At 41.8% G+C, this 22,601-nt stretch overlaps 1 protein-coding gene across 1 annotated transcript; it reads left to right on the top strand.

Annotated features, from left to right (window-relative positions):
* The first annotated feature begins 330 nt into the window (after positions 1–330).
* On the top strand, positions 331–21,762 carry LOC104145607 (protein mono-ADP-ribosyltransferase PARP14). Its single transcript, XM_068949132.1, has 19 exons — positions 331–561; positions 874–980; positions 1,072–1,105; positions 2,024–2,098; positions 2,818–3,015; positions 4,282–4,569; positions 6,486–6,722; positions 7,555–9,806; positions 11,493–11,729; positions 11,997–12,218; positions 13,217–13,307; positions 14,331–14,480; positions 15,094–15,156; positions 15,937–16,104; positions 16,979–17,188; positions 17,288–17,881; positions 19,129–19,274; positions 20,556–20,730; positions 20,960–21,762. Exons 1-19 carry the CDS (start codon positions 369–371, stop codon positions 21,247–21,249), a joined length of 5,730 nt encoding a protein of 1,909 aa, XP_068805233.1. The 5' UTR covers positions 331–368; the 3' UTR covers positions 21,250–21,762.
* The last annotated feature ends 839 nt before the right edge of the window (positions 21,763–22,601 follow it).

Genomic DNA, 22,601 nt, shown 5'->3' with positions numbered 1-22,601 from the left:
CTAAAATCCCTGTTTGGTATTATCCAAAATCCCTGACTGCTCTAAACTCAGACATTGAAAACGCTGTTATGTTTGAAATCGGCTCACTGCCTGGCTCGAAGAGGGTACAGTGCCACACTGATTTATGCAATAAAGCGGGTTATATGGCAACACGCCCCCGGGTGCTTCGTGCGGGCGGCGGCACGTTGTCTCGCACTTCCAGCACCAGACGCCAGGGGCTGCGGCCTCGCCTCCTCCGCGGCGGGGCGGAGCCCGGCGCTGGCGCTTTCCTCTCGCCGGGGAAATGAAAGCGAAAGCGGTGGGGAGCGCTGGGGCCTTGCAGGGAGCCAGGGGCCGGGGCCGGAGGGCGGCGGCGGAGCGGCGCGGCCATGGCGGAGCAGCGGCCGGGCGCCTTGCCGCTGCTGGTGCGCGGCGACTGGGGCGCCGCCGAGCCGCCGGGCGCCCTGCGGAAGAAGCTGCTCTGCTACTTCCAGAGCCAGAAGCGCTCGGGCGGCGGCGAGTGCGAGCTGCGAGCGGGGCCGGCGCCCGGGCACCTCCTCGTCTGCTTCGCCCACCGCGACGGTGAGCGGCCGTTGCCCGCGGGGGGGGGGGGGGGGGAAGAGGGGCGCGCGAGCGGCCGTTGCCCGCGGGGGGGGGGGAGAGGGGCGCGCGAGCGGCCGTTGCCCGCGGGGGGGGGGGGCGCGCGAGCGGCCGTTGCCCGCGGCGGGGGGGAGAGGGGCGCGCGAGCGGCCGTTGCCCGCGGGGGGGGGGGGGAGAGGGGCGCGCGAGTGGCCGTTGCCCGCCGGGGGGGGCGGGGGGGGGAGAGGGGCGCCGGGCCGGGGGGCGCTGCCGCCGCCGCCTCCCCGCCTCAGCCGTTGCTCGCGGTGTTCGCAGTGAGGCAGCGGGTGCTCGACCGGGGGACCCATGAGCTCGACTGGGGGCCGAAGGGAAGGCTGGTGCTGCTCGTCACGGAGGTGCCGGCGGACGGGGATCCCGTGCAGGTGAGGCGGAGGCGGAGGGGGCCGCCGGCGGCGGAGGGGGCCGCCGGCCTGCGGGCCGCGCCTAACGTCTCTCCCGTCCTTGCGCTTTCAGGAGGCCGGGGCGGCGAGCGCGGCCCGGGAGACAGGTAGGGCTCGCGTAACACGCGCCGCGACCGCTACCCGCGCGCCGCCGGGCCGGGGGGGCCCTTCCGCCTGGGTCGGGGCTCTGCCGCCGAGGATACGGAGGCACCGGAGGAACGTCGGAAAGCGGTGCCCGAGCCTTGTCTTGTCAAGTGCTTGTGTGGGCTGGCTTTGGGCTTTTTTTTCCCCCCTTTTTTTTTTCTCCCCCTTGAGCACTTCTCTTCATTTTTAAACCACAAAACTTCAGTTTTAAGAAATGCATAAAAATGGAATGAGTTAACTTTCCCTGCAGTTTTACCTGAGATGGGATGGTAGCCTCTCTGTGGGCTAGGCTTTCATAACCATTCTCAGTACGTTTACATCCACCTATATGCACGGTCTGTACCTGTGCCGATAAGGGCAGTCCACAAAGGAAGATTGAAGGTGCAGACTGCTCTGACAGCTGTTACCATTTGTCTTTCCTTTTCTGATTTAGCAGTATTCCTCAATCTTTTTTAAAACGGCAGGTAGAAATCTCACTCTGAGTTGAGATTACGTAGTGATAGGAATTTTTTCAGAACTTAACTGGTTTTTAAGACTGCTTCCTTCCAGATGAGATATCTCTGAGGGATTCTTGTTCAACAGCATTATTTTTTATGTGAGGAAAGTGCTCTAATGCATTGGAAGTTCTGCTAGCTCTTGCTCACAAAGCATGAGCGGATATGTGCTAGTTTGCTTTTTAACCCGGTGCCTGATGCTCCTTGAGCTTAAAGGATGTTTCTGTAACAACATTCAACATGTGGTTTGAAATAAAGATATATGGATGTCTGTGATTCTGACAGTATCAACTAAATTAAGGCTATGTTAGCTCTGAATCTAAAAACTGTGACCTTTTGCTTCTTGAAGTACCCGATAATTGAGATAGCACTGTCATTTGTCTGTAGTTAATGAACTCCAGGTGTCTTTTCCCATCTACAAGAATAAGGAGGCTTCAGTGTGCACTGAGCAGGAGAAAACAGGTAAGTGCGCCAATTTGCAAGCAAATATGATTGTATTCTTGCTTTATTGGTTTTCATTGACTGCTGCAACAGTGTCATGGACACCTGAGTGGCTTGTGCTGTTTGTATAATATAATGTAGAAATCATTGCTTGAGGCTAAAAAACACTGGTTTTTCTGTGTATGAGTCCCTCGAGGATGAAACCTCCCACTTCACCGACTATCTCGGAAAGGTCGGTTCTCTGGTAAAGCATGCAGTGGGTTGCTGAACCTAGGCTGTCCCTACCTGGACCTTCCCGTGCTGTCACCAGTCCCAGCTGTGAGGCAGTGCGTAAGGACTACCATTAGCTATCTGCAGCCCAGGTACACCTAAGCTCCTATGGCAGCCCTCATCTATGGACCTGTGGTAGCCCATAGCAGTGATGGGAAATGTAAATAGGGAGAGAGCACAGGGAGAAGAGTGATGGTTCCCCTCATCATGGGTTTTTGAAGAAGCTTTCATAGCCATTGCTTTTGCTGTCTCTACCTGGGGATACAAAGAATCCCTTAGTTCTCGCCTGTTGATCCCACTAGTGGTATGATCAGCTTGTCGTGAAGCATAACTGAGTAACTGTTTGTTTGTCTTTTCTTTTCCTTGATCTTATATTTGTGCAGAGAACTCTGTGAAAGCTTGAAAGATAATAAGCTTGTTTTGTCTCCTAATTTTTGCCTAAGGCCTCAGTGTGTAATCTTTGATTTCAGAATCGTTTGGGAACTTGAGACCAGAAACAACAGTCTCTAGGGAATCTGTCATAGTAGTAACCACAGCCTCTGGGGAGGAAGTAGAAGATGAGATTGTGGAAATGTATTTTGAAAATAAAAAGAAGTCTGGTGGGGGACCCATCAAGTCTTACGGCAGAAGGGATCAGCAAATAATCATCACCTTCCAGAATGAGGAAGGTATGATCTTATTTTATGGATTCTATATTACTAAAGCACCCTTTTTAAAAAGACCTTTGCTGGTGGTGGGTCTTTTGTGGTTTTTGCCACTGTGGAAATATCATATTATTCCCAGAGAGCGACACGATGAAAAAGGAACAGATGTAGCTATTTATTCAATGCAGATGTGGGTGTCTGCCAGTGCTTATAATAACCTGCAAGAAAAGACATGGTTCTTTAGACCTATCCCGGATGCTTAATCAAGGCTCACAGAGAATAACGTAGGAGAACTGGCGGCGGGAGCACTGCAGAGTAAGAAAGCTTTATCGTAGTTCAGGAGGTGGGATACAGCGTAGTACAGTATTAGCTGCAGATTGTGGGTAAATACTATCCTATTGTATTTTCCTTCATATTAATCTAAGCTGCCAGGGTTTTGGAGACTGGGAGGAAAAGAGGCAGTAAATGTCATGTCTTTGTAAGAAAGAGGTGAATGTTGTTTTCAAGAAAATGCTGTTCTGAGTTCATCTTGACCTTTTGTGAGGCTCCAAGTGGCTTTGGTGGATACAATCATGAGTAATAGAAAAGCAGGAGAGAAATAAATTCAGGTATCTGAACCAGAAAAGGGACTAGCAGACATTCCCATAAGGCCTGACCAGCTCCTATGAGTACATACATTAGGAAACCCATATTGGCATAAGCCAAGAGCCCTCAGGACCCCTTTTAGAAAAACATATTTATCTGTACCTGTCATAAAATCAGCAGCAGGTTTGCAAAGCACTATCTCACCTTGCTGGAGAAAATAAGTTTAAAGTAGTCTCAATTTATATGTAGTTTTCCTCCACCAAAATACTGTTCACAACTTGTTAGCATATGAAGGACCTACACAAAATTAAGAAACTGTCTCGTTATACAGGAGAAAGTCATATCTGTTAAATGCATGAGATAAGCAGGCTGGAAAACCATTTCTTTATTTGCTGTTTATTAGGTGTTGCTAGTCTGGAGAAGAGCTTGTGGTTGAGGACTATTTGACAGTAGAAAGGAGGTTGTGTTTACCTCGAAAAGTAACTTCCGTTTCTTTAGGGAGACTGAGACGTCTAAATTGTAGAGTAAGGTTTATCCTGATCCTAACTCTTAATGTAATTTTGCCTTATTTTTTTTTTCCTCATGCCAAAAGAAACAGATGCCTGGGCCGATTTTTGAGGTAGAGCGTAGCTTAATGTGTTGATCTGTTCTGGGTGGGGAGAATGGAAAACAGCATCTTTCTTGTTTGTTTTTCTCTGAAACTAGATGCCCGAGGAGTCTTGCAAAGGAAGCATCACTCAGTGAAGAAAATTGGGCTTTTGGTGAAGCCTTGGCAAGTGGAGACTATCCAGGAGCTGTGCCAAATGGAGAACTCTCAAGAAAATGTGCCTTCTGCCTTAGTTGTGCTTGAAAATGTGCGGGAGACAGTAGGAGATTACATGTTAATTATGCTGGTAGAGAACATCAGTGGCTTAGCAGAGGAAGATGATGACTTCAGTGTGGAAATGATACCTGAAATAAATGCTGCTGTAGTTACTTTTACTGGAAGTACTGGTAAGAAGGAATCTGGGTTGCAGATCTTTCATTAGCTACTTCTAAGAAGGTGTGTGGGAGGGAGACAAGGCTACAATTAAAAGAGCGGCGTCTTCTGTTGTTAGCTTTCAAGCCTAATCTGATCTTGCATCATTTAAACTGAGAAATGACTCCACAAAGTCAATGAGATATCTTTGTATTTGTAAGGTATAAAGGCCAGTGTAAGTGAGAAGAGGGTTAGCTCTGGTTTGTGTGGTGAACAAAATGGGTGGGACTAAAACTGAACTATAGCTTTGTACAAGCAACAAAAGGATATGGTGAGTCTTACAACAGATAGATAGTGAGGGATCCCCTTGCTAAAGGGCGTTATACATATACGAAGCTTGCATGGATTCAAGGGAACACTGAGCAAGTACTTAGAACAGAGCCTTTTAAGGTTATTACATGTGCTGTGTTAGGCTTAGGGAATCTCCTGTAGTAAAAAATAGTTGGAGGCTGGGAGAGGGTTAGGGAAGTGGCATCTTCTTACTGCAGTTCTCTAGATCCCTGCTATGGCCCCTGCTGGAGGCAGGATCCTGGGCTAGATAGACCCTGGGCTGCTGAGGCAAGTCCAGCTGCTCTTTATGCACAGAGTGGTAGCTGTCAGTTACGTGAAGCGTTGAATTAACAGTACCTGCTTTGCCTGAGGCTGTGGTACGAACCAGCAAAGCAACTTAGTGCCTACTGTGGTTTTTGTAGTGTGTTTGGTACCATATATTCCCTTTCTTCCTCATCAGTGATTCATGATAAAGGCCTCTTCCGGACGACAGGCAGTATCTGCTACTTCACACCAGTGAGAAATGGGGGGGACTTCCTGATTTGGGGCAAGAGTTATGATTGATTTTTTTTTTTTTTTTTTTTTTTTTTTACTAACAAATTCTATCCCAGGACATGGGCAACAGTAACCAGTATAAGTAAAACCAGCTTCAGGAACTATGTAAGCAAATGCCGTGGCTGATGTTGTAGAGAGGGCAGCACTTCTTTACTAGGAGAGGTGAATTAAACTGGTAGCAGTAAACTTGTTACAGGATTCTGGGACTGCGACTGTGCTTGAGCCCCTTCTGGGACAAGATGATTTTACATGGGCTTGATTTGGAAAGATGCGAGAAGTGTTTGTTCTGTGGGGGAAAAAATATGAGTCTCTTTAGAAGTTAAACTTGATGAAAGCAACTTATGTGCCACTTTAAATCACCTTAATTGGGAATAGTTGTATTAGTGGCAACATAGAAGAATGAAGTTGCTCAGAAATTTTTAAAATAGTGAAAGGGTTAATCAGTGGTATAACTAAATCACTGTCAAACAAATCTATAATCTTTGAGAAAGCAGAGTCTACGTCTCTTCAGAAGTCAGAAATGACTTGCCTCATATCCTGGTCCAGTCCCAAATTTCTGGTTTAGCCTTGAGGAAATAAGTAGATCCTTTAAGAGGTTCAGTGTGCATTTACCGGAAAGACCTAAAAGTGACTTAACTGTCTTGTACCATGATGATCGTGGAAACAAAAAGTAGTCAAAAATAGAATATACTTGTAATGCAACTGAAAGAATCCAAATTTAAACAAGGTACTCTGGTCAGATTAATTGTATATAAGCCCATAGTCCCAAATGAGCCTGATATTTTTGTCTTGGGGTTAAAAATACCAGGTGCTACTTAGTTGGAAAACTAGTGGCAAATTGTGGCTGCAGTAGTTGTTGCTCAACAGTTGTGATCAACTATTCGGTTAATATTAGACCCACAGAAACAGAAGAGGTGGAAAGAATTAGCTTTGTGGGCACCACCAAGTTAACAGATGCTTCATAACTCAGTGCTTTGGTCAGTGCATACAGTGATAGTCTACTAACGTCCTAGTAGAAAAGTGAGCTACTTGTTTGATACTGTTTTCTTCTCCCTTCTCTTTCTAGCCACAGGGGAATTTGTTAAAAAATTTAATCAAAACCACAGAGCAAAACAACAAAGTATTACTGCACGGTGCCTTGAGGTGACAAAAAGCATTAGGGCTGAAAATATACCACCTAACACACCCGATGACTATATAACTATCTACTTTGAAAACAAGAAGAATGGAGGTGCACAAGTGGTGGATGTTCAACAGCTGCCTGATGAAGGTGCAGCTATCATTACATTCAGTGACCATAAAGGTAATGCAGAAAATGAAGCCCTTATTTCTCCAAGATCCTTTGACTTAAAAATGAAAATATGTGTTACACTAAAGAAACGGCTACTTTTCCCTCACGAAACAGCAGGTCAGGTATTTTGTCAGCAGGTCTCTGCTAATTGGAGTGCAAGCTAAAGTTTTGGACCAGCTGGCTGGAATGCATAGGATTTTTCTCTTTTTAGGCACGATTTGTTAGTTCACCCCGTCCTTGCTCTTTACAGACTTCAGGTAACAGTTTGAGCTCAGCAGAGGTGCACGCAGTGCCATGTGGTGTAGGAGGCCTTTTATTTTAGCAGCTGCCCTGAGGCAGTGTGCGCTGTCTGGCTTATCTAAGAGGAATTTTTTGGACAGCTCATGGGCCAGACAGCAGGTGCTGTAGCATGTCCTGCTACTGCCAGAAAAATGAGCCTCTGTGGAAGATGGAGGACAAGGGGGAAGTTGGAGGAGGTGTAACTTGATGCTAATGGTTAGTAGCCCAGGCATCCTACTGAGTTGGGCATGCCAAGTACAGCGTAACAGAGGTGGGGGCAGAGGCAGTGCTGTTCTGTATTTATTCCCTCCTGAAGGTGGGCAGAGATGGTACTTAACTGCCTCTTCCTAATTTATTTTATTAGGCATTTAAAAACAGTAACTCTTTAATAATTTGGAGTTGTTTTTATTTGGGAAGAAGAAGGGAGAGAACTGCTGTAAAAGCTTATTTATGTATATTAAAAGACATTTATTATATGGTAAATAACTTTGAAAAACAGAGCAAAAGATCCTTGGATTTAAGTGCTAGGATTGATTGTTTGTCTGTATTTTTTTGTGTGTTTTAGATGTGATCAATATCTTGACAAAACAGCATTCACTCAACACAGTACGAATCTCTGTCTATCCTTACTATATCTCGCTGGGAATAGCTCTCTATGGAAAGGAAGGGCCGCAAATAAAGAAGCCAGATCCGGTTACAGTGCCTCTGAATCCCTATATCTGGCAGTTCTTACAGAGAAAAAACAAGCTAATTGAGGCAATCAGTTGTGAAATGGCAAGGTGTAATTGTGAGCTAAAGTGGCCTGAACCCAGCTGTGCAGACCCGAAAGTTACTTTGCATCTTCCAGCTGCTTTGTCCAAGCAGAAGAGATTAATGGCTCGATTGATCAAGACATGGAATGAAAGTGTTTCCACCGCATTTTCATGTAGCATATCAAAGTACAAAACAATTAAATATCAAGTAAGCGCAGAGGTGTGGGAAGCTATTAGGAATAGCATTGTCCACGATGAAGTTTTGATAATCCCGCATGTTTCCGAGGAGTTGCTTGTTCTAGTAGGTGACAAAGAGGATCTGAAGAATGCTGAACAGGAGCTGAAGTTACTGATAGAAAATGCCACCAGAAAAATTGAAAGAGAAAAGCAAAAAACTGAAGAAATCGTGGTAGTGTGTCCAGGGGAGTACGCAATTTTACAGAGCACTGGACTTGAAGAAAACATTCACAAAGAATTCCCAACTCTGCAGATGACTTACGATCACTTGCAAAAGATAATTAGCCTTTGTGGAGTGGCTGAAGAAGCTTATAAAGTCAAAGGAGAAATCCTAGATAGCATACGCAAAATGGCAAAGAAATCGGTTAATATTCACCCTTTTATTTTCCAGTTTTTAGAGCATGTCGATAACGAAACCCTGTCCCAGAGCCTGTTTATGTCAAAACAAATTGGTGCCTTCTATGAGCTTGGAACGGAAGCTGTCATGTTGACCGGGAGTACTCCTGAAATGCTCCTGAAAGCAGAAGAAGAAATAAAGAAGGAATTGAACTACAGAAGCATTGATCTGGAGGATGAGTCAGTCCTCCAGAAGAGAGAGTGGAGGTTGCTCACCACCCAGAATTGTTCTAATGCAGCTGTAACAGTCACTCAGGTCGGGAGTCAGGTCATTGTTGCTGGTTGTTCTCAAGCAGTAGAAAAAGCTTATGAGGAACTCTTTGACTTTATAGATCAAAACACTCAAGTGCAAAAGGTCATCAGAGGAAAGCCTGTGGCAGTCATAATGTTCTTTGAGAAAGAGAAGGCCAATGTTTGGGCTGAACTACAAAGTAAAGGTGTGAAAGTCGACTTTGGCACACACAGGAGGTGTAAAGCTATTTCCTTGAGCGGGCCAAGAAGAGAAGTGGTGAAGGGAGTCACTTTAGTAGAACGAATTCTGTCCAGTTTGCATTATAAGCGTGTGTTAATTAGTGAGCCGGGAGCCAAGTCATATTTCAAAGAACGAGAACACTTTTATGCTGCCACTGTGAAACAAGACTTTAACTGTCTGGTTAGGCTGGAAGAGCAGCCAGAAGAACAGCTGGAAGAACAGCAAGAATGTGGTAGTGAAGGCAAGCCCTATAGACAGACGACCATAGGTGGGGTAGTAATAGCGGTTTATAAAGCTGACTTGTGCACTCATCGCGTTGATGTTGTTGTAAATGCATCAAATGAAGACTTAAAACACATTGGTGGTCTTGCTGGGGCACTTCTACAAGCGGCTGGTCCAGAACTACAGGCAGAATGTGACGTGCTGACAAAGCATGAGTGTTTACAACCCGGTTGTGCTGTTATCACAGGTGCTGGGAAACTTCCCTGCAAACGTGTGATTCATGCTGTTGGGCCCAGGTGGAAGAAAGAGGAAGCAGAAAAGTGTGTGTTCTTGTTAAGAAAGACAGTTAAGAAATGCCTACAACTGGCCGAAACATATAATCATCGCTCCATAGCTCTCCCTTCTATAAGTGCTGGGATTTTTGGCTTCCCGCTGCGACTGTGTACATATTCAATTGTATCATCCATCAAGGAAACCTTGGAAGAATCCATGGGGGACAGCAGCTTGAAGGAGGTTCATCTTGTGGATGTTGCAGAGAAAAACGTTCAGGCTTTCAGCGAGGCACTGAAAGAAGTGTTTTCGGATAATTTACTTCCCCCCAGTTCAGTGTGTCAGACTGATACAGATAATAAGCCTAGGAAAAGTCAGAGTTCTAAAAACAGCGAAAGACTCATGATGGTAACAACAGAGGAAGGCCTTGACATTATACTGAAAAAAGGAAGCATTGAAGATGCTACAGTAAGTGTTTTAAATTATCAGCTGTTTGTCTAATTTGAAGTAAAGCTCATTTTAAAGTGTGGACAGTATAAAAAAGGAACTTAGATCATCATCTGTAATTAGCAACGTAGCATGTTTGATAGGTTATTGGAACTGGCTGTATGGCTGATAGCAATTGATGTTAAAATAACTGTTACTATGTGTAGATACTCATAGCTGTGTAGCACTGTGTTGTGTGTGATCAACTAACATAGAGACATGCGGATCCCTGTGGTGCGTGGTGCACCAGTTTTGCAGAAGCAACTGATTTTCAACAGAAGTCCTTCTGGGCTACAAAACCCTCTTGGACCCTAGCTTGCGGGGCAGGAACCACTTGAATGTGGCACTGACCTTCCTGAAAATTCCTGATCGCAGGAGTGTGGTTAAAAAGAGGTGATATGTGTGCAGAAGCAAAAGAGAGCACTCAGTATTGGTTAACATGAGTGCCCTTCCACGTGAAAGTGGTTACGTTGCTTCCACATCCCCAGTGGCCCTAGAGCAGCACAGCCGTGCACATCCGATTACGTGCCTGTACTGCTGAACCCTCTGCCCTGAGCCAGAGTGGCTTTCTCTGTGTTTGGAGGACATTGATCTGCATGCCAGGTAAGCTTGCTCCCTGATGGGCAGGGGCCCCTGTAGACTTGTCTCAGCTATTGAAGTGAATGCCTGTTTCCTCACAGATGGATTTTGATGCTCTCAAACTTCAAGGCATTGACTTTGACATATCAGTTGACCTCTTTTAATTCTTCTGAATGGTCCCTATGCAAACAGGGTTCCATCTTTCTCTAGTGCTTTACTGGGGAAATATTATTGCTAATGTTATTGGTGAACATTGGATTTCAATGTGGAGTTGCTATCGCATATCCTGTTGGGCATCAACTTTACCAGTCAGTTATCAGCTACCTTCAGTGTTAAATTCCTGTCAGCTGGCCTGAAAGCTGGGATCAGTGCTACTGGCAACAACTCCTCTCAGAATCCTTTTCAGCTGATCCTTTCAGGAGTGGTTGTCTCCTGCAGCTTGTACATGTACAGCTCCTCCAATTGGCCAAAGCAGAACAAATATATTAAAAATATGATATAGAGAGGTGTTTCCTCAAGAGCTGAAGATTGTGTGTGATGCAATATTCATATCCCTTTATATTTCTCTCTCTTCTAAATTACTGCTTTTCTCACTTCTCTCTTCTTTCCTCTTACCTTTTCCTCCAGTCCTGTTCCTCTACAGCTTCTGTTTTTTCTTGACCGTGCATAAAAGGTCCTGCTCACCCCAGTTTGCCCTGCAGCCTCAACAGAGGCAAGTGGGAGTTTTGTCTTACAGTAACTCTCTCTTGCTGGGAGGTGGGAAATTTGGACACAGAACTTGGTCTGCGACCTTCTCTTAGAGGATAAATTTGTGTAAGTGTTTTTCAAAGGGAGGTAGACTAAGTAGACCAGGAGTGCAGAATTTTAACTTTCTCCTGTCAGAATGAAATGAATTTCACTTTTAATGTAGTACTTCTACTTCATTGGGCAGGCTGATGGTATGAGAACTGAATGTAATTTTTTTGTTCTGTTCCAAAGCTTTGTTACACTCCAGGTTCTGTCCCATAAGTTCATGTTGTAAGTCAGCAGGTAGCTTTTAAGCTTAAATTTTGCATTGATTGGAGACTTTTATTTTTGTTTTTCCTTCAGACAGACATTGTTGTCAACAGTGTTGCCAAAGATCTACAGCTTGACAGAGGGCCGCTCTCCAAAGCCTTGCTAAGCAAGGCAGGGCCAATGCTCCAGACAGGCTTAAATGAAGAAGGCTTAGAAAACACACCTGATGAAGGATCTGTGTTCAAAACAAAAGGATACAATCTAAGTTGCCATTATGTGCTTCATGCTATTATACCTGGATGGTCACAGGGAAGGGCATCTGCAAAAAAGGTAAAAGGTGTTTTTATTTGACTGAACTCTTATTTGGCTGTACCTTGCAGTGGGTTTACTGCATCTTCTCGCTTGAAGTGAGGGATAATTTCATAGGATATGAGTTTGGGCTGTTCTTTTATGTGTGGCTGATCCCGTGTTGACTAGTATGTGCTTTGTGATGTATGTAACTATTGTATTTTAATAAGAAAAGATAGCTAAAAGAAAAAGTGCTAAATTTCACATACTGGCAATGAATGACTTTTTGGTAATAATTGTGTTTTTCAGATCCTTGCAAACATCATCACAGAATGTCTGCAGATTGCTGAGGAGCTGTCTTTAAAATCTATCACTTTCCCAGCAATTGGGACAGGGAATTTAGGATTTCCAAAGTCTGTTGTTGCCAAATTACTGTTTGACAAAGTGTTTGAATTCAGTAGTAAAAAGAAAGTAAATTCTCTTGAAGAAGTTCACTTTCTGTTGCACCCGAAAGACACATCTAATGTGCAGGTGAATTTTTTCCTATTTTCTTTGGGTCTGTTTTCTTGGATGCTATTTTCTTTGGGCCCATGAAGTGATACTCAGCTATCTGATGACCTTAAAAGAATCCACAGTGTGCTAATTCTCATACTAAAGAAAAGAGCAGTTTGCTGGTAGTCTGTCTTGTCTGTAATGAAAGTTCACCTTTTGGTTCTGCCTCTCATAGTTGCCTACCCTTTTTGGGCAGCTCTTCTCCCTTCCTGTCCTGTTTTATTCCCTGGGAATGATACAAATGAAAGTATAATTACTATTTTATTTCATGAACTTGTGTGACTAATGCAGTAAATTTATCTGTGGACAAGTATTATGTAACTCCTGCATAGCTGTCCTCACTCAGGTTTAGCTAGTGTCTCTTAGGAAGAATACCAGCACAACGATCCAAGCATAATTAAGCTTCTCCAGTAGAAAACATACAACGGTTCTGCGTTCCACCGTCTTCCGTATCGCGTTAGCTTAGGCTTTGTCACAATAGCAGTCAAGTTTGGCCTTTCAAAAAGTATTAGCTATTGCACAAAATAGCAGAACGTCAGATGCTGAAACATTTATTTGGGTATTATTTCACAGTGTGACTGCTCGCTTTTTGAGAGGTTCCACTGTGAAATGAGTAACTTGAGTGTGGATGTAGAAAACCTGGGCTAATGTGCAGTGTTGCAGCTAATGAATGCAGACTTGAGTTAGAGCGTGAGTTAGCCCCTCATTGTAAAGGTGCTGTCAGTTCATGCATCCCTCTGGAATGGTAATTAGGACTCTGACTTAAAGTTATTTTCAATTTTTTCCATTGTTCCTGTAGAGCAACCTTGTTCTCCAAGAACTGCAGTGTGTCAAGACTTCCTATCAGCATTGTGACAGATGGTTATTAAGTCATTTGCATTAAGCTCCTTTCAAATGCTTTTTAATTTTACTTTTCAAACTACTGAGTAAACTCTAAAGACTCTTCTACAGGGGTTGATTGTAGTTTCCTTTTCTAGGTGTTTTCAGATGAACTGCAGAACAGATGTGGAAATAATATAGATGATAAAGTGCATGAGACTGCTCCAAATGAGGCTAGCCAAAGCACATGTAAGTTTATTTTCAAAAAGTAATATTTTTATTTATATTACTTTATATGTTTGAATACTCTAGGGAAAAATTCAGTGCAGATGTTTAGATATGCATTTGGTGAGCACATCATGCCCAAAGTCCAAGTAAGAACTGTTAATGCTGGAGTTGAAGTGGTCGCCATAAAGACGGAAAATAGTAGTTTCAGCCTCAATGGCTGTCATGTCTGAAGCACTGTTGCAAACGCTAAGAAAAAATGTGTCTGTGATTCATTATCTGGTTGAAGCCCACCCATAGTAAAGAGAGTAGAAGCTATAGTGTGGAGAGGGCACAGGTGGTGTTTTGGCGCTTTTTGGTTGTTGTGTGTGGTAGTGATTATGGTGTTAGCATCACTATAACACTTGATTAGATCATGAATGGGTTAGTTTCTTCTTATCTCCTGAGAATGCAGGTAAGTATCTGCTTGTATGCCTTAAAGGGGCTTCTTTGGAATACCCTTAAATCTTTTTGCCCATTTATATCAGTACTAAAACCAAACTGAAATAATCTCTGGTGTTATCTAGCCTAAAAGAACTACAGAGCTCAGAAAATGAGTTATATGATGAAAACTTAATCAATTTTTTACAAATAACGTGTAGGTAAGAAGTTCTTCTCATGCAGTAGAGAACCTGCCTAAAAACTACTGAGAGACAGGGGAGCAAGGGAGTGAGACTTGGCGAGCTGCCCCTCTCCTACTTCCAAGTTTGTCTTACTATATGAGCCTTTGCCATTGCACAGAAGTGTCTCTATAACAGGTGTGCAGCAAAACATGTTTCTTGTCATCTCATTGTGGAGAGCAACGATGGGAACAGGTGAAGGTTGATTAGAGACTCCTGTGAAAAGAAATGATTTTCAGATAGCGTAGAAGGCAGCTGTCTTCACAGGGATGGCACTGGCTGAGCCAGGGGCCAAACTGTCATCTTTTTAGACGTTACACCCATGAACAAGTCCTTCATCCCAAGAAAGTTCTGCGCTCCGTTACTCCCATATGTTTCTTTCCTGCAGCATTCTTTGGTCCTATTTCAACCTCGGCACGGGGTGTGCATGAAATGATGATTGGCTCCATCTTGTTCCAGGTGGCAATTGGAGATATTACCAAGGAAAAGACAGATGTCATTGTAAACATAACAAACAAAAGCTTTAGCCTCAAAAAAGGTACTTCAGTTGGTATTATAGATGAAAACAGCATATGTGGTTGGAAGGGCTGGATAAAGGAGAGTATGGATCCTTTCAGTGTTCTAAAACCTTTTATTTTATAGTGTGGCTCCTATTTTATTTGTCAGGGTATGAAAACCCAATTGGGAAACATCTGAGACTGTCTCTTACTCTTTTTCCAATGTAAGAAAATGCTACAAAAAATATTGAGATAAAATTTTTTCTCCAGTGTGTTCTCAAATCTCAGACTTCTTGGTCTGTGTTACAGGATGTCATGTTTAAGACTCCTGTGGGAAAGTAAAACTAATGCTTTTTAATATTTTTATTGCTGTTGTTTTAACAGAATCTTTTTATAGAGCATCTTTTCCAGGCTAAAGGAAAAGACCTCAGAGAGGTTTTGACCTCAGTGAAACTTGTTAGGTACTTCAGACATCAATCTGAGTTGAAAAATGTAAGCTGAACTCTTGGGCAACAATGTTTTTCAGTATTACCTGTACTGCTATCAGAAATGAAAGATTTTTAGATGATACGTGGTACCATGTTCTGCCTTAGGTGGGGCTTTAATGGAATTAACAGTAGTAACAGTGGATTCACGTGTCTCTTCTTACTTAAGGTGTTTCTAAAGCGATTCTGGAAGGTGCTGGACAAGCAGTTGAAGATGAATGTACTCGACTAGGTATGGTACAACATTTCTGGCCTCCTTTCTAAAGGTGTTCATATGTGGTGGGGAATCTGTTGGAATATGTGCTAAGTGCCTCCTGTGTATCCACTGTCTTATTCACTGTGTTACCTCAGCTAATTCTTTAATCGGTTAATGTGATATTTGTAAAAATACTTATTTCCTCTTGGCCTAACCAGCAGCACACTACCACATTCTTTACATGACCAAGAGGAAGACTAGTGAAGCTGGACTCCTGCCAAAGAAGAGGCATTTATTTGTAGACCAAATTCAGTTAATGACCAGCAAATGCAATGAATGAGGATTAAGAATGGAAAAGCAAATTATTTTGTGGGCTTTTAAGCCATGTAAAGAAGGAAAGAGGCCAGTGTGGAGGTCAGCTCAGAAGACCACCAAAGGAAAAAAAATACGTGGAGGAAGTAAGAGAGGCTGACCTGCGTTGTGCAAACCAAAAGGACAATTTAGGCTAGGCATCATGAGGGTAGATGGCGTGTTCATTTGTGTGAAGGCTAGCTGCAGTGTTGGCCTGCATAAGCTCTCTAAGTCTGCAGAGTAAACTTAGGAGTGAAGGCAAATAAATTGCAAATATAAAACGAGTCCCTGGGCCTAGAAAATGGAGAGAGGGACGCTTGTGGAAGGAGCCTGCAGCTTGTTCTGGGACGTAGTTGTCATCTTTTTTTTTTTTTTTTTTTTTTTTTAAATCTCCTAACAAGGATTAGTACAAATTTACATTGTGGATAATTGTTGTTTGTTTACTTCCTCCTATGTATCTTTCAGCCTTGCTGCCTAACAATGACTTTATAACCACTCAAGCAGGACACCTGCCATGCAAAAAAATAATCCATTTTGTTGCTCAGGATGATATCAAGGTACCAGTCTCCAAAGTACTTCAGGAGTGTGAATTACAGCAGTATGCCTCTGTCATCTTTCCAGCAATTGGAACAGGTTTGTGTCCCTTTTTGAACAGAGTTCAATGCATGTGATTCCACTGAAATCAGGGCCCAAGGAATGATTTTCCTTTTTCTGGAAAGGTTATTCTTTGGTGAGAAGATATGTAGAAACTGTAGTCTCTTCTAAAAGTCAGAATCTTATGAAGACCTAAACAGCTTTTACTCCTTGCAGTCAACTAGTATGTAAGGAGTAAAAGAAGCACTTTAGAGCTGACTTTTTTTTGCCAATATCAAGGATCCAAAAGTGTGTCAATACTTCCTAGAGAAACATAAATATTTGTCTCAGTGGCTTGATGTGCACAGGCAGTTTATTGGGGTATATCCAGGGAGCTGCTTCTTCGTTGCTGAAATCAATAGATGATGCAACTCTCTCTAGTAAGAGCACAAGTAAAGTTGATATGGATGGAACATAAACCTGTCTAAAAAGGCCAGACTGCACTTTTTTGGTCACTTGTTATTTTCACTTAGTTCAGTAAAAATCCCTATCTAAAGAATGCAGAATGTGTGCAGGGATCTCTTGCATGAATAAAACTAGACCTATTTTTGGAGCGAAAAGTTGGCTACTGGGCCGTTGGGTGCAAGTCCACTGGCCTATTAGGCAACCAAGCTATGTTATCTACTTCATAACCTGATCAAGTACCACGTTAACAGAAGTAAACTTTCTTCCCTGCTGTACAGCTGGTCTTGACCCTTCTTTCCCCTCTAGTTGAAAAACTTTTCTAAATTGCCAGCCTGAAGTTATTTGTGACTGGTTCCTGAGTCAAGTGGTTGCGTGTATGGTCGTCGTAGCTGTTCTTTTAATGATGTTTTAACCTGTTGCAATAGCTGATAACTCTTTAAAAATATAAAATGTTTATAACTTGTTTCAGGTGAGGCAGGCCGTGATCCGGCTGCAGCAGCTGATGAAATGATGGATGCAGTAATTGACTTTGCAAGAAATAACTCTGTTCAGTCTGTGAAAACAGTTAAAGTCGTCATCTTTCAGCCACATCTGCTAAGCGTGTTTCATGCAAGCATGCAGAAAAGAGAAAGTTCTGATAATAAAACTCCATCCAAATCATTTTTTTCCAAGCTAGTATGTAAGTAGATGTCATTTCTAAATACAGGTTATAGATCAATCTATTTTATATTAACCATTATCAGTTGATGCTAACTGTAGCATTTACATTTCAATATAGCACTCTGGAACTCTGAGAAAGGTACCCAAAAGAAAAAAAGCAAAGCAGTTTTGGAGAAGAAAATTGACGTGACTGTTGTTCAGATTTGCGGTGAAAACCAAAGAAGGGTGGAAGAAGCTGAAACCTGGATGAAAAATGCAATTTTAAAGGAACAATTTCAAAAAGCAATTACAGATGAGTCTATCCTGAGTTTTGGTGAAAGGGAGAATGAAGAACTGTGTGACCTACAGAAGAAATTAAATATTGCTCTTTATTGGGAAAGCACCTCTATTCGAATTTCAGGTGTTGCCAAAGATGTCTGGGTTGCTTATTCAAGAATTCAAGATATGATTCACAGGGTTAAAGCAGCTAAAGAGGAAGAGATCAAGGCAGAACTCTTTAAAAATGTAGTTGAGTGGAAATACTTTGAAAATGATTCTTATGTGCCCTTTGACAGACTGACAAATATGCACTTAGAAAATGCATTCTTAGGGAAGCAGAAAAATATTTCAGTCACCATTAATAAGAAGAACTGCAGAGTGAATATAGAAGCCAGACATGCTGTAGATGACCGAGGAAGTAGTATACCCATCGTACGTATTGATAAATCTGAAGGTAGGTAAAAACATCTTGACAGGTAGATGTTACCATATAAAACCAGGTTGCATTGAGCCTAGAATAAGGAAGGAATGGTGCAAATACGCCAGATAGTGTTAGGAGCTTTGTGCAGGTTCGTTTCTGGAGAACGTACAAAAGGAGCTAGAGTGAGAAACCGAGATGAAAAAGAATTCTGCAGATATTTAAAACTCAGAAAAGTAGATAATGCATTGTGAGGTTTTTAACAGACTTACCAGCAGTGATTACATGTTGTTTGTAGCGGTTGTCATTCTAGATCCCGGCCAGCTCATTTATGTTCTTGAGATGTGTACCCTCTTCTATCCACTTCTGGTCCTTTACAATATAAGGAACTACCTTTTTCTTTCACTGGGAAAGGTTCTGTATGTACAGGTATTACTTTTCGACATGCCTCTGTGACTCAGTTTTGCAGGAGCTCATTTTATATCTTAGTGGGAACTTTTTTTTTTTAATATATAACACTTGAAAATGAAAGTTAACATGTTTAAGGAACTGTGTGGCTCTCAGCCCGTTAGTATTAATGCCTCCTGCACATTCTTTCCGCTTTTTCCTTTTGCCAAAAGCTATCATTTGTCAAAAGAGTTTTATCCTCCTAATTGGGGGAACTGAACATACTGAATATCTTTACCATGTGCACCGGTCAATGTGTTTGACATCACAGCTAGATACTTGGCCTCTCTTTCATGAAATGTGAGAAGGGAAGACTTCTGCTTTTCAGTATGAGAGTATATTTTTGGAAAAGAGTTAAATGAAAATCTCCCTTATTTGGATGCTTTATTCCTTGTCTCTTATTTGGTGAGCATTGACAGCATGTCTCCCTCTCCTTGCTATGGACAGAAGATAAGAAAAGGGTATGACAGGCCCTTTCCCAAACATCTCAGTATTTCTGTATTTGCCTCATGTCCTTGAAAAGTCAGTTTGCAGAGAAGGCTACTGTTAAAAGATGTTACAAAGGATCTATCTTCAGCTTTGAAGGAGAACAGATTTGCCTGGATATTACCAATTCATGCCTGTTAATTGCCAGTGCAATGGTAAACTGCAAGTACGGTACGCTAATGTTCTAGTAAAAGACCCATAGAATGTTCTTCGCTGCCAAAGACTAACAGGTATTAGTGATAAGCTAGACAATAAATAGGTGTACAGGTATTAAGAGGGGTTTATAGCAGGGCATATATCACTATAAGCAGAGGATTTCGGTAAATATGATTGACATGTTTCCCTTGCAGATCAAGAGTCAATAGTGCTCCCTGCAACATGGGACGATATGCAAACAGAGCGAGTCAAAATAGTGGAGCTAAAACCAGAAACAAAAGAATACAAAGATGTACAGGCAAGGTTTCTGCAGACCTGTCAGTCACTGAAAATTGAAAAGGTAAAAAAAGTGTCATCATTTCTGAGCATAAGTACTTTGATAATGAGTAATGAAGAATGACTAAGTTAGCTGAGATTTCTGAAGTTGGATGAGTCCTTATGGAAAAAGAAATAAATAGACACAGTTTTGATCTGCATTCCTACTCAATTTTTATGTATAATATGAATTTCTTTTTAATAATTGTCTGAAGAGGATGCACATAACCTTTAATATCCCTGCAAGTATTACCACCTGTGAGGTTAATGCCTTTCCAACCTGGAATAAAATCCCTCCCCTCTTAAAAATCTGCCTCTGGGACCAAGTTTTATGAAGCTGAGAAAGTGTTGAGTAGGGCAGTTTTAACAGAACTGCCTGTATGTGCTGTTTCTGTTCCTGTATCTACTATGAATTCTCCTTTTCTGCTTATTCAAAAGTAAAAAATCAGTAAGCAGAGGGGATTTCGTACCCAGAAGTGAATGAAAAACAACTTGCTAGCGAGGGCCATTGCTATTTCTTATGTCTACATAAATGTTCTTACTAAAATTTCTTGTTTCTGCACTATTAACTCTGCCAGTGTTGGGAGATTGCTTACTCACATGCTAATCCCCAGAGGAATTAATACCCTGAGTGGAGCTGGCTTGATAATATGGAGCTGGTTATAAGGCTATTTAGGTGCCCAGTTTACTTCTGGTGTCCAGCTGGTTTCAAGCAGTAGCTGCTCCTGAAGCGATGGAAGACTACATACCTGCGTCTCGTCTGCAATAGGCATAAACTCAACTACCCACTAGTCAAGTCAAACACGAGAGTTTATATAGGATGTTACACGAGAGTTTATATAGGATGTTCACCAAAAGACTAAGGCCTTGGCAAAGCAGACTGTAATGCTGTCACTAATCTTAATTGGCATTGATTTCACATTGCAGTTAAAAGTATTTAGAGTAATAAAGCAGTAGGTTCTTCACTACCCAGTGAGTATAACTATTTCATTAGATCATTTTGCTATAGTAGAACATAATAAGCCATGTATTCTTCAAAGGGAGGCATTTTGTGTACGCCCCAGAAACCTGCAAAACCATTTTATATTGTTTTCCATGGAGTCTTCCTAGCAGATTTGGGCAGGGTTTTGCCATCTGTCATGCAAAAGCATGGAGCAATTTTTGATTAACTTACTTTATAATCTTGTATACAGTCATTGTAGCTAGGAAGAGAATCTGGGGAGTGACTTTTTTTTTTTTTTTTAAGCTTACTGTCATTAAAGATGTTAGTACTATTAACAATGTGTCTTGCTTTCAAACTTTATAGATTGAAAGGATACAGAACCCATTTTTTTGGAAGGCCTACCAAATAAAAAAGCTTGAAATGGATAAGAAAAATGGCAACAGAAATAATGAGCGGTTTCTGTTCCATGGAACAAGTAGTGACTCATTAAACTTAATTAACAACAATGGATTTAACCGGAGCTATGCTGGAATGAATGGTAATGTGAATTTCAAAGTTGAGTATGACTAGGAGCAATTTGCCATGCTATCTGTGTATTTCTACCTTGTATGCAAAATGATTTGTTTTGCTAAATCTAGCTATTGCAAACAAAAGCAAAACTGCCAGCTTTAGAGCCTGTGAATCCCTTGACAGGTAAATGGTTGTTGCTTATGAAAGACTCACAAATATCTGTGTTGTGTTGTTTTGTTTTGTTTTTTTGACTACAGCTGCAAACTTTGGAAACGGAACTTACTTTGCTGTTAATGCCAACTATTCTGCCAGTGACATCTACTCTAAACCAGATGCAAATGGGAAGAAGTACATGTACCTTGCTCGAGTTCTTGTTGGAGAATATTCTTTGGGGAAAAAAGGAGCAATTACACCAGCAGCAAAAAATGCTAGTAACTCTATAGATTTGTTTGATAGTTCAACTGACAATGTGAACCGACCATCCATGTTTATCATATTTAATGACATTCAAGCTTACCCAGAATATCTTATCACTTTCACTAGATAAGCAGTCTTCATTGCAGCTAAGATCACATGTTTTTTAGTCTTTTTATTTTAATTTTTATTTTAATTTTATAAATTAATTTTTCTTATAACAAAAAATTTGCAGTGAAAGCAATAAAAAAAATTACTTTTATCACATTGATTTCTTAAAGCTTGTTTACATTTAAGCAACTCGAAGGCAATTTTTGACTGCTTAAATATTTTCAGCCACAGTGAGTGGAAACGCTTAATGTTTGTGAGTGCAGTTTTCTACTGAGAGCTGCTCTTAGATTACCTATGAGATTTTAAAACAAAACAAAAAAAATCCAGAACTTGGCCTTTCCTTGCAGCATATGGCCATTTGAATTGCAATAAGAAGTGAGTAGTACTGTACTGGTTAGGATTGGGGGTGTTTCCTCTTAGCTATAGTTCAATATGCTGCGGTGTTAGTAGCATCTTGCTCTCTTTATGTCATCGTTTATGATTCAAACTGTCATTTACAGTGTTTTCAATAAAGCTGGACAAACTGCAGTCAAGATACAGCCTTTCTTTTTCCTTGTTAGACCCTTACTTAGCTCTGGATTTCAAAAAGCCCCTTACAGGAAGGTTGGAACTTCAAGTCTCGAATCTGAGTGTTTTAATTAAAAAAAAAAAAAAAACAACTAGCAGGAGGTTCTGTAAATCTGCCAAAATCTTCTGCCATTAGTTTATTTGCTTGCATATACTCAGTGTACAGCCTGAGAGAGGCAGGTAAGTAAATACTGGGAAGGTGTTTCTGATGTTGTCATGTGCCAGCTGTAGTGCCTTTCCTGTGATCTTAGAGAAGGGTATACAGCAGAGAAACGCACAGAGGGTTGTTTAAAAAGAGCCTTTTTGATGGGGCTTGAATGAACAGGCCCCCCAAAAGGGGGGTATTCATTAATCAGGCCAGAGTTCATCTTTGCAGAGAAAGCAACGCAACATAATCACCTGCATAATGTGTTGATGAGAATGCACAAATATGCCTCTTGCAGCATTGTGTGTCATAGGGTCGTCCACTGAAAAAGCAGGATTTGCAGCACTTCCAACTTCTAGAAACCCTTAACTCTACTGTGAATTTATTGGTTTTGTACTGTTGTTTGGTTGGATGGTCAGGAGGAAGCCATCGAAGTAAATAATATTTAGTTTAGATAGATTTTTGTTAGGTTGTTAGTATTAGTGCAAAACTTTAATACAATTTGATATATCCCTTGTGGCCAGTCTAAAAAATTTCAGCAAGGCTTCTGGAAGCAAAAGAGCTTGTCTACGCTATTGTTTAAGGGTTTATTATCAGTCATACCTTCTTTTATTAATTTGCAGATTGAAAAGATACATGTTTATCTCTGGTTATAAAGAATG

The sequence above is a fragment of the Struthio camelus genome, chromosome 6, assembly GCF_040807025.1.
Source record: "Struthio camelus isolate bStrCam1 chromosome 6, bStrCam1.hap1, whole genome shotgun sequence".
NCBI lineage: Eukaryota > Metazoa > Chordata > Aves > Struthioniformes > Struthionidae > Struthio > Struthio camelus.
The sequence above is the reverse complement of the archived record's forward strand: the minus strand, read 5'-3'. Positions and strand labels throughout refer to the sequence as shown.